General features: G+C 43.1%; 2 protein-coding genes across 4 annotated transcripts in view; one reads left to right on the plus strand and one right to left on the minus strand.

Moving 5' to 3' along the window:
• LOC139301840 (exostosin-1) overlaps window positions 1-12300 on the plus strand; it is a 167444-nt gene that overhangs the window by 83925 nt on the left and 71219 nt on the right. The gene's annotated exons all lie outside the window — the stretch shown is intronic.
• On the minus strand, window positions 5891-7204 carry LOC139301841 (moronecidin-like). The gene is made up of 4 exons (XM_070925321.1): window positions 7115-7204; window positions 6658-6797; window positions 6373-6403; window positions 5891-6173 (listed from the first exon to the last, which is right to left on the minus strand). The coding sequence occupies exons 2-4, from the start codon at window positions 6794-6796 to the stop codon at window positions 6113-6115; spliced, it is 231 nt and encodes a 76-aa protein (XP_070781422.1). The 5' UTR covers window position 6797; window positions 7115-7204; the 3' UTR covers window positions 5891-6112.

Here is a 12300-nt window from a genome sequence, read left to right on the forward strand (position 1 = left end):
CTGAGGAAGGTTTGGTGTTTTTTGCTTGATAAATGTCTGAAACGATCGATCGAGCGTTTAAAAAGTCACCTTGACTTCGGCTTGAATTACTCCAAACAGTGCTGCGGTCGCGCCTGGAGGATTATATCCTGTCGCCCCGCATTTTGAGGCTTTTTCAAGACCACACGTTATTATTTTTTTTTTATTAGAATTGTTATTATTATTACACCTGATCTTCAACAGTTTGTGTGAATGGTGAGAGTGTGTAATGTGAGTAAGTGAGGGGGGAGTCGCCCGACTCTCCGATGCGGCAGAAATCCTATTGACTGAACTGTCACTGAGACATACAGACCTCTCGTGCATTTGATATGCAGATGTCAGGATCCACGCTGACCACATGACTGTCTCTCTGCTCTGCCCCCCCCCCCACACCCCCCAACCTGGGTTTGGTGAACCCTCCTTATGTATTAATGACGTGTCGATAAAGAGCTCTCCCATTACACCCACACACACCCATCTGTAACCTTGATGCTGATCCGTGTTTGTGTGTGTGTCTGCCCTCTGTCGTAGCTCTTCTATTATTTACCACGCATCCCTGTCTGGGTGGGGGCTTGTGTGTGAGGGCGGCAATCGCCTCTAGGTAAACAACCACGGCCAATGACACGGGTGACCCTCAGACACACACACACACACACACACACACACACACACACACACACCTTTCTAACCTCGTCCCTCCTCTGACCACATCTCATTTCCGATCGATGTGTTTTAAGCGAAGCCCCAGCCGCCCCAAAACAAACGTTGCCTGCTCGGCTGGTGTGTGTTTGTTTTATTTTATGGGGGAGATTCAGGTGTCAGGTTCAGGGTTGGCCCATGATGCCCTTTAGGTTGTCTTCAGGCGACAGTGAGAGAGATTCATCATCCCTATCTTTGACACCTCAGCCTGCCTGGGCTCCTCACTCTGAAGCCAAATTAGCTGCTGTAGTGAAGGAAGGAGGCGGAGGGGGGGGGGGGGGGGGCTTAACTGTCACTAACATCACATTCATTTTAAAACTGCTTTTGGATCAAACGAATCCTCCCCAAGTTCTGGCGTTACAAGTAGCGTTTTGTTTTGAGCGGATTAATGGACGTTTCTTTGAGATGGACATCGGAGATGATGATACTTTCAGAAACTGTGAGTCACTCTGAATCTAAAAATGTATATGTATCATGTGAGTGTGTGTATGTTTTAAAGCTTCCGGTCACACTGCTGCTGCTGCTGCCGCTCCAACTGCTGACCGTGTTGGTGACCGGGCACGAATCAGCAGGTTTACCTGCAATAACTAACTTCCTGTTGATTGATTGAAGCGATGGATAGACCGCCCAGGGCCAGGTTCAGCTTTTCACACGGCGGTATAGCAGGCCACCGCTGCCATGGTGGCTTATCAAACAGCACGCCCAACTCTGCTCATTTTGACATTCGAATAGCGTCGTGCTCCCTGAGAGGCAGCGGTGTATGCATTTAATTGTTTCAAGCAAAACATCAGGACCTCGTCTGAGGTCTCCTGTGGTGTTCTGGAGGCTCATGCTGCTTTGTGTAAATGTTAATTACAAGAACCTTTAGATCTACCAACATTTTCCAACACAGTGAAGAACCGCTTTCTTTATCGTCAGCGGAAATCTTAATATAAAATCACAGGAGGCTATTCCCTCGAGTAGCAACACACTACTGCAGGGTTTGACTTTTTGTATTGCCGTTTTATTAATCAGGACAGTCTGCAATATCAAGCCATTTTTACATTTTCCAAAAGCAATTACACAACTTTGCTTCATCAACCTGATATGATCTGAGATTGCTGGCTTGCTTATCCATTTGCTTCCTGCACGTGTGAACTCTGGCGAATTCAGCCGCCGATAAGCCGGGGCAACATTTTCCTCAGGTTGGTGCGCTGGCATCGCCTCCTTCTTGCCTCTGCGAATTGGGTCCGTATCTAGCTGGAGGAAGGACTGAAGACGCACATTTGAGTTTGCGGAGAACCTGACAAGTTCTCTCAATTGATTTTCTTCGGATTTTAGCAATGTTTTATCACCTTGAAGACATCCTCATCATCATTTTATATTATTATTTGACAGTGTTTCAAGTAATCCGTACATTAATGACACTCTCGAGTAGCGTTGCTGCACTAATTATTTCCAGCATTACGTCAAAACAATATCAGCAAACAGTGACTCTATTGAGCATTCTTCGGATGTGTGATGTGTAATAATCAGGGCACTGATGAGAAAAACAACCACCCGAGCACACACAGGGCATCGGCCGACACCACTCCCCAATATCTATTCTGGTGGAGGCGCCGACAAAAACAAATCAAATCTGCCGAACAGAAGTTTTATCACATCGTCACACTGACTGTGATTTACCTTTCCATGCTTGTTTGGCGCCTCTCCACATAGCTTTAATACTCCCCGGGTGTCAGCCATGAGGATGACCAGCGTCGACGCGAGAGAACACGTGTGTCACTCGTACACATACCTCTTTATAAAAGCGAGGGTGAATGAATTAATGCTGTTTGCATACTATTTAGCAGCGTTGCTTTAGTCACTGTGTTGTGCAATGTCTGTAGTTCTGTGGGCAGATGACAAGATGTTTTAATCTCAGGTCATAATCAGCATCACGCGCTTGAGCGATTAGACTCTTGACTTTTTAATAGCAATGAGCAAATACATGCACCGTGTCTAATAACTGATTCACTCTCAGGCTTAGCTCTGTGCTTTGAGATACGATGCGTCCAAGAACGGGACGGCTCGGCACATGTTTTTAGAAATGAACAAATGGCACGATGATTATTTGATGGCTCTGAAAAGTAATACCTCGAATTGAACGTCTTTACGCTTTAAAGCGACCTGAAAATATCTCTAATCGCAGGAGGGATGGATGGATTTTTTGCTCGGTAACTGTGTACATGATGAATAAGGCATTGAGAGATCGAGGAGTGAACGTCAGGAACTGTTGAACTGTCAACGTCCTGATTGTTGTGTTAAAAAAAAACCCAAAACGAGTAATATTATAACACACAATACCCACTGGGCTCTGACTGAACCTCGTTGCAGTATAACTGTATTTAAAGTGGATCCGATGCACGATCTACTTAATAAGGTCAGTATCGACGTCAGTACCGATCGGGTGTGTCGCACTGGTCCATCGCTTATATTCACTTAGGTGGTAACACCAAAGCAGGGTTTGACTTTTTGTATTGCAGTTTCATTGCCAGTCGGCTCCACACCTCGGTGAAGGAAAGAATGGCGACGTAGATTTGAGTTTGCGGAATCAGCCTCTGAGTGTATACATCATATATTTCTGCCGACATCGGTGACTACTGATCGTCATCCTTACTTTTTGGCCATCTTCTGCGTGTCGCGCTAAACAGAGAAGGAGATGAGAACGAGATAACATCAAAACGGTGTTGAAAGTATTATATTATTACTAAAGGTGATTTAGGGAGGTTTAAGGTAACGGTAACACTTGACATTAAGCGCATTAGCATTTAAGATAAAAATGGTTAATGAATGACAATATAGTGACACAGTTGTAGTCACAAATATGAATGATATAAAATATGTCTTTATAGCAGAAGTCATAGTTGTTGTCAAATACTGCGCGTGTTAAAATGTGCTTATATCTGCTTATAACTGCATGATAGCGGGGCAGAAACCATTCGTTAAGTGTTTATATTCCCCTTAAAGTAAAGTGTTGCCAAAGTAATGATTGCGTTACTGACGCTCTCTGTGTTTTCTTGTTAACGCTCACAGTTAAGTGCTTTGTAACAATAACAGCTGAGCCGGCAGGACGAAATAAAGCATTTAGTAAAACACAGAACTTAATTAAATTCAATTAGAATCCATTTCATGAGTGAAGCTTTTCAAACTCGCCGCCAAATTATTATTGATAACTGTTACAAAGCCCCTTTTTTTTTTGCGTGTTTCACACGAGTGCTTAGTCACAGCCGACCGTCTGAAGTAGCGCTCAACTCGTTTGAAGTTTGAACTGAGTGTGTGTTCATTTTGGGACGTACCTTTCAAAGGGCCCTCAAACCTCCAAACAAACCCTCCCCGGGTTCAGCCATGAGGACGACCGGCGTCGACGCCAGGAAAGATCATCACACACAAACCAAAACACACAACCAGAACCATCCCCTCTTCATTCCCTGCATTCATTCATCAACAACAACGTGACAGTCAAGCTCATCACACGAGACGTCAGACTTTATTGACGTAACAGAGACAGAATTGGACTCACTTGTGATCTGCAGGTGATCTACTGAGGCGCCTGGCTCTTTATGACGACAGAGATGAATTCCTCCTCTCGGTGGAGCATTTGGTAATTTTGTATTTCTCATCGTGTTTTCTTTTTTTTCCGCAATGTCAAGTTCTGCAGACGGATGACGAGATGTTGATCTGATCTCGACTTCTAATCCCACTTCTACAAAGACGTGAGAGAGTGAAAGCGCAGGGTGCATGTGTTTCTCTCATTTCCACTGTGGTTTGACTGGTACAAGTCTTCAGCATTAAAGGATAGCTTGCGCCCTCTTAAGTGTTCCTCCTGTCCATGCTGGCTTTTATGAGATCCCTTCCCAAAACACATTCCAAAGCTGATCTGAAGTTAACATGATATAATAAGTTAGACGAATAACGCGGATACATTTTCCAAAGGTCAGCTCATATTTTTTTTTTTTTAGCAACGCAGTCCCACAACACTGTGAGCAAATTAGTGTGGCTCACATTTAGTGACACTGGCCACACCACTGTGATACTTAAAATGATTCTAATGATCAAATGAATGAGACAGGCTGCTGCTCGGTCCTGAATATCCAAAGGTCCTAAAAGCACAAGGAAGGGATTCTCTTTGCTATAGTGCTAGCTGCTGGTCCACTAGCCCAGCTGGTATTTTAAACACCCCAAAAAATATACAAATCATCTCAAATTTCATCATCTTTTTGGTTTCAGTGAAGCGGGCCCTGTCTCTGCATCGACAAGTCACAATGCCAATCGTTCCTCCACCCATGTAAACAGAGAACCTCTTCTACTCGCAGCCAATCAAATGACTGGTTTTAAACATCAATATTTGCATAAATATTTGCACACAGCGCAAGAAAAAGGACCTTGAACAACAACCCACATAGTCTCCTTCTCACCTACCTGAACCTGACAAACATGCACGGGGGGAGAGTCTATCACATATGTTGCCTCATTCTCCAGACAGTGTGGGCGTGTACAAACTGTGCTTGATTGACAGCTCCTGCGCTCTTCTGTTGGCTTTGTTGTACCTGTTACCTGTTATCTGGTACAGAATGTTTTGGGGACATCAGGTAACTCACAGTGCGGCCCCCAGCTTACACCTGACTGAACTGCGGATGTGCACAGCCTTTTAAAAGAATGCTGCGATCGATTCACAGAAACACATGATAACGATTAACTTATTAATCGAGAAAACAGGAGGCTGATTACTCCTTCAATTCATTCATTAATCAATCAGTCAATCAAGCCCTAATGTGTAATCTGCACCCTTCCTTCAGCCACCTGTGCCCTGCTGAGTGGACCTTTTTTTTTAATATTCACCCTCCATGCAATGAGTGTGGTGACGAGTCTTTGAGTGATTTCTTTTGCATGATATATTTTAGATAATTTTTTATAGAAAATATCGGTATCTTTTTTGTTGTTGTTGTTGCGTATAACAGAAGCATCAAATATACTTCCTTGCCAGAACTGAATCCTTCCCAAAGACTCATGCATCATTTTAAAAAACGGATTTTTCAGATCTACCCAATTTAATACAGACATTTATCAAAATAAAAACAATGGTCTTCATTATCATTGGCAATCTTGACATTACGTTTCAGTCACTTAAATAATACCACAAAGCAGAGGTGGAGCCTTTTGGTATTGCAGCTTTATTCAGCAGGACAGCTCGCGTCATCAAGCGATTTGACATTTTTTCAAAACCAATTGGAGCTGCGGCAAAAATCACTGCGTATCTCAAGCGTCTCGCGCAAACCCGAGACTCCTCGTTTTGTTAGCTTATTGGTTTGCTTCTTGCTTTGCAGAGCACAAAAAGCTTCAGCTCAAACCGCGTCTTCAAAGCGAACAGATTCAGCTAATATGGCCGGGCTTCGTCGTAGTCCACTTGCTGCGAGCCCCTTGGCTGGTCTCGCCATCTGTTTCCGTACCGAGTTAAGAGAAGGGAATTCAAATTAGAGCTGGAACGATGAGGTATTTGAAGACATCAACTTGGGATCTTGGGAATCGGTAATAGGTTGCCATGTTTTATAGGTTTGAGGCTGTTTTACACAGTCGCACTTTTTTTTTTATTTGCCTCATTGACATCAATGGTAATTACTGGTCAGAAGTGCTTACCCTGCAGCCACCTTGCGTATGTTTCTTTGTGCTAAACAGACAAAAAGATGACAAATGACATGAAATAACAATATTATCTTGTTTTCACAGTAATGCTAAGTCGTGATGCTCTCTTTACGTAGGGTTAGGGTCAGCGCTTTGTAAGAAACACAGCTGAGTCGTCGCGACTAAATAAGAGATTTTCGTAAAACACAGAAATGAATGAAAGTCTATGGTGACGGACTCAAGTGTTCTGCAGTATTTGCGCACATCAGACGTCAACACAGAACAGATGCCGGGATTCACCTTTCCATGCCGCCTTGCCACCTCTGAACGCGACCTTGGCCCCTCGCCATAAAGATTTGAAGCGTCTGAAAGAACCCTCCCCGGGCTCAGCCATGAGGACGACCAGCGTCAGCACCAGAAAGATCATCACACACTTCATCCTGGGAAAAACAAAACGCATCAAGAGTCAGCGTTATAACATTATAGCGCTTCCTTTTATTCTACATTTGTATATATTCATTTCCACTTTGACTTCTTTTATTTTTCTCTGCATGTAAACTTAAATTTCTATGTTTAGTATACTTTGTATATTTTATTTTACCATGTATACTGATCTCTTCACTCACTTCATGAATTTATCCAACAATATAACACGGCTACAAGTCCTGATGTATATTAAGTTTGCGTCACATACCCTGCTGACATTGCACTAAGTAAAGTCAAATAAAGATTAGTATTAGAAGTATTAGCCGTTTACCTTCCCACAGAAGACACAAGACTGTTTCCAGAGAGTGCAAAGTCAGCGAGTTCTACAGCTGATGTGAATTTCGGTACCTCGCGGCCGAGATATACCCGACTCGTCGAGTGGGTGGGGTTGAAGTCAGTTTCTCAGTATTTGTGTGGCACTCAGCAGTATTGTTTGTCGTGCTTTTTGCATGCTCAGTGGGTGTGGATCTAATTTCAGTTTCTAATCGCTCACACTGTTCAAGCTGTGGCAAAGATTCAGAGGTGACTCTGTAAAACGGAACAAAATGTACCGCAGTTAACGAATAAGCGTTCCATACCGCAACAACAGGTTCAGATACTTATTGGAACATCAGTGGCTTTTGTTTTGTGAATTGCTTTCAACTAATGAACTAATCAATTCACCCTAATCAGTGATGTCAGTACAGGTGTTTCCTATCAGCTCTCACTGATTTGACAATTTCAAGGCCTCACTTTCTAATACTTGATACCGTGTACTGTAGCATCTCCCAATAACTACACGCTTTATTTGTTTACAAGGATTCTGTCACGTCAGCAGCTTACACATCTTTATCTACCGTAGCTCAAAGTAAAATGTTGTTGAAATGAATCCAAAATATGTTCAGACAACAGAGAACGTTTCTTCCCGTCTAGTGCCCAAACTAGAGTCTACAGGGGTTATTATAAGAAAGTGTAGTGTAACCTACACACAGAAAAAAACCAACAAAAAAAACCCCATTCACAATCCATGTGATAACTTAAAGAAATAGTTTGGACGTGTTTGGAAATACTTTTATTCACTTTCTGCTTTAGAGTTATATGAGGAGGTTAATACTCACATCTGTTTGTTAAATATAAGGCTACAGCCAGCTGCTGGTTAGCTTAGCTTTGCACAAACACTGAAAACAGCTAGCATGGCACTGTGAAATGCTGACAAAATCCTCCTCTAAAGCACACTAATTGTCAGGTTCTATGTATGTGTATATACAAGAATGTTCCGCAACTTTCCAAAAGAGGAAGTTAAGATGAACCTCGGAATAAATATGTTTGATATAAAGCTATATTTTAGTCAAGACAAGATTGGAAATAACTTGCTGTATATCATACAACTGTTTATTATTTTTTGGAAAATGCCATATTCTTAAGAAAGACATGGTCAAGAACCAAGCCAAACCCCCTGCACTTTATTGATGTAGCGCCATCTTATCTGATGTTTGTTTTCTGTTGCCTATGTATCTTTTTCTGTGCGTGAACGTGTGCGAAATTAAAGAAAGTGAAAGAGGTCGAGTCACCAAAAGCACCCTCTCCAAGTTCAGCCATGGCAACCGCCAAAGTCAACGCCAGAAACACCAGAACCCACTTCCCCCTGAAAACAAGAACAAAGTGGGGACAGAATCACCCTTTCACATCTCTACATTCACTCCATTAATTCAACCACCCTCATGGCAACTGCACATGTCACAATATGTATTAACAGCAAGTTCTCGCCACACATCCCAAAGACTTTGCATTAAGCATCGTGCAAGAAAGATTGAATATTTACGTCTTACCTTTCCCACCAAAAGAGAGAAACATGAGCAGTTACTAGACCTACAGTTGATGTGAATCTCTGTGCCGCCCGTGGAAGTACCTGCTTCTTTATAAAGCCAGTGTTGAAACAGTGTCTGCGGCATTCAGTGAAACTGTGCTCCTCATTGCATTTTGCGAAACACCGGGTTCCGTGCATGACAAGGTGCCGATCTAATCTCAACTTCCAATGTCACTGGTTCACAAGTTCACATTTCTCGAGCCGTGAGAAGCGATGGCTGCAAGCTCAGTGTAGCTTCGTCTGTTAGGGATGCGACGCACGAAAAAAAACAATGCAGCCTGAACATAGTGCTGTAGTGATTCAGACATGTGCCAAATGTAATGACGAAGGCTTAGACATTAATACATTTTTAATCCTTATGGATTCGAGCATTCCAAAAAAACCTGGGGTCCTGTGTGTCAAGGTTCAATCCATAGCAGACACTCTATTGATTGGTAATGTTGTTTCTTCAATTCACTATCCCACCATCGAATATATTATAACATTTGGCAACCTAAACTGATGTCTCCGTATAACCACTTTAGCATGTACATCTGCATCCAACTGTTAAATTAAACAGCAGCTAATGGATAATGTAATTGCCATTTGATCAAATAAGCAGTAATGTCACACATATTGTTGGCATCAACCGGCTGTAGTACTTAAATTGGCTTTGCTAAATGTCACCAATGGGAGTTGAAGACGTGGTTTTACTGACGGTGCGTCATGTTTGTAGGAGAGGAAGACAAGTATTTTTTTTATCAGCGAAACTGTTGCGAAATCAGTATGACTTCGGTCTCTGAGAGAAACCAGTGATGGGAACACAGTCAGCCTCCTCGTCATCCCTCGTGTTAAAATCGATGTAAGCTTGAAGCCTCGTAACACAACAGCACAATAAAACATCCCGAAATCTAAAAACCAACATTCAGCGATATGAGGGAATGAGACTCTTTAGGATCATTGATTTTATTGGCAAAATTGCCTGAAACGGTCCAATTTCAGCCCTTGTTGTTGTCAATAAGAATTAGAAGTATTTTTATTTAAAAAGAAACAACAATATACAAATAATAAATACAGATATAAAAAAAATATGGGGGACAAAAATAAATATATACACGGAAAGATATAAAGTATGTACAGATTGTGCAGATTAATGTGCAGTTAAACAGTCTTATAGCCGCAGGAATGAACGACCTGCGGTAGCGCTCCTTCTTACACCGTGGGTGTAGCAGTCTGCTGCTGAAGGAGCTGCTCAGGGCCCCCCCACAGTCTCGTGCAGGGGGGTGATGAGAGGTGTTGTCCGTGATGGATGTCAGCTTGGCTAACATCCTCCTCTCCCCCGCCTCCTCAATGGAGTCCAAGCGGGCAGTCCAGAACAGAGCCGGCTCGCCTAATCAGTCTGTTGAGCCTCCTCCTGTCCCTGTCCATGCTGCCCCCCCCCCAGCAGACCACAGCATAGAAGATAGCCGAAGCTACCACAGTGTCATAAAAAGTCCGGAGCAGTTTCCTGCACACGCATCCCGAACTATGTACATTTGACCCAAGAGTACCTAACTACAACCAATGCACCCGAAATGTCCCTTTGTTTACACTCCTTCGCCATCTCACATAAAATGGAAAGACATTCATTTTATTATAGATCGGCAATGTGCAGCAGAAATCCTTCATGCTCTTGCATCCGTCTCATCACCTATTCCTATTTCCCCTCATTAGTGGGGATAAGAAACCAGCGAGCGTGGGACATTACACATTTTGCTGCTCTTGGTGTTGAATTATTTGAACGTGTCAAACAAATCTGCCTAGCTAGGGAGACTGTGGTTCAACCAAGCCAATCGACACATCGGTGAGGCGAGCATGGGAAGAGGCAGTGAGGGCTAGCTTCAAGTCTGAGGTGTCGCGTACCAACGCCAAGCACCGCATCGCATATTCTTTGGCTCGTCACTGCTGCGTTCTCAACCAGCTAGCTTTGAAAATGGCGGCCCGTCGTTTCTCTTTCGTGTTTACATGAATTTGGATGTTTTTTTTTTTTGGGAAGGACCATGTCAACTGTATTTCAAGCGAAACAGTTCATTTTGTTGGCTAACGTCCTTGTCACATCGGGACTTCCATTAACTCACATATAGCGCATTTACGGGGTTAGCTGCAGCCGTGACATTGATGATCACAGAATTTGCTTTCATTTTTGCAGAAATAAGATGATTAAGCATGCGTTCACGTCTGTGGCGCCTGAGACTTTTAAGGAAGAAGAAGAGTTTATCATTCACAGACCCCACCTAGTTATACTGCAGTGGTCAGTCTCAACAGTTCACCATCAAACAGGAAGGGCTTGGCCAACTTCCTCACACGCTTTCTCACACATTCAAGACGGTATTTGCTGAATTCTTTTCCCTCTTTCTTGTGCTTGACGTGTAGACCAGACTGTATCTTCTCTGTTTCTCAGCGGCCATTAATGCAATACACCACTCCACCAAGGGAGGGTGTGGTGCATTGTTTGTCAGCGCTGTTACCGGAGTTGCATGAAAAGTCGCACCCTCCCAAGAGCCTATCAAAATCAAGTGTTCTTGGAGATCATACGGCCTACGTGGCTGGGGGGGGAACTATAATTGCCCCTCATGAACGACTCTGATAATGAGATGTTGCACAGATGTTGCAGTATGGCAACCAAACCACTGAAAGTCGGTGGTTTTAACACAACATGAAGCCATCTCACCGCAATGACGTCCTGAGTTTGAAACCCACCAGGACCGACGGGGCCATTTTTTTGCTTGATGGTCGCATGTGTTTCCTCTGGGTGCTCCCGTTTTCTCACAGGTATGCCGTTGCCCTTGATCAAGGCACTGGCCTCAGACCTGGAGTTGGTCCCCAGACAGCCACACCACTGTGGCTTCCATATGCTCACAAACAGGGTCGGTCAAGTGTAGAGGACAAATTTCCCCAAGTATAACCTGTTCCCTAAGTATAAGTAATTCCCCTCAGTGTAACTTAACTAAAAATATCCATTAAACAGCAGGGACCAAATACTTGTGTTTGCCTTTGGACCCACATTGTGTTGGTGTAATGTCACAACACTACTTTGGTCCGGGCATATTGCACATCTCTGTGACTTGCAAAGTGCATTTGTGATCTTTGTCCTTTAATGACTGAGTTACATTGATCAGATACACGTGTTCAGGCTTCATGTGCCGGACGAAGATGACTTTTAGTGTAGAGCTTTGGTCTGTCTAGTTTTGGATCATGTTACAGCTGCTGGAGCTGATACAACGGCTGCGAATGCTTGGTGTCTGAGGCCCTTTATAATTCACATGTAGCAGCTTGAATGCAATGTGCATACTAGTTACTTTAGCTCAGGTTCGAGTTGTTGTTTCATACGAACGCAGTTCAAAGTTGTATACGTGGTGATAAAACATTAAAGTAAAGAAATCGACAACATTGACCTGTTTTTGCTAGCTGACATGCTAGCCTGTTGTAGGCCCCTTACAGCCCCTACAACTGAATTACACACAATGAAAGTAGTATTATTTGCACTCCTAAAGGACTATATACTTTCTATATCTCTCTTATCTTATTGTATGTTTCAATGTAATTGGAAGCTAAATATTTGATGTATTTCATTCATATTCCTTACATTCCTT

The sequence above is a fragment of the Enoplosus armatus genome, chromosome 19, assembly GCF_043641665.1.
Source record: "Enoplosus armatus isolate fEnoArm2 chromosome 19, fEnoArm2.hap1, whole genome shotgun sequence".
NCBI classification, from domain to species: domain Eukaryota; kingdom Metazoa; phylum Chordata; class Actinopteri; order Centrarchiformes; family Enoplosidae; genus Enoplosus; species Enoplosus armatus.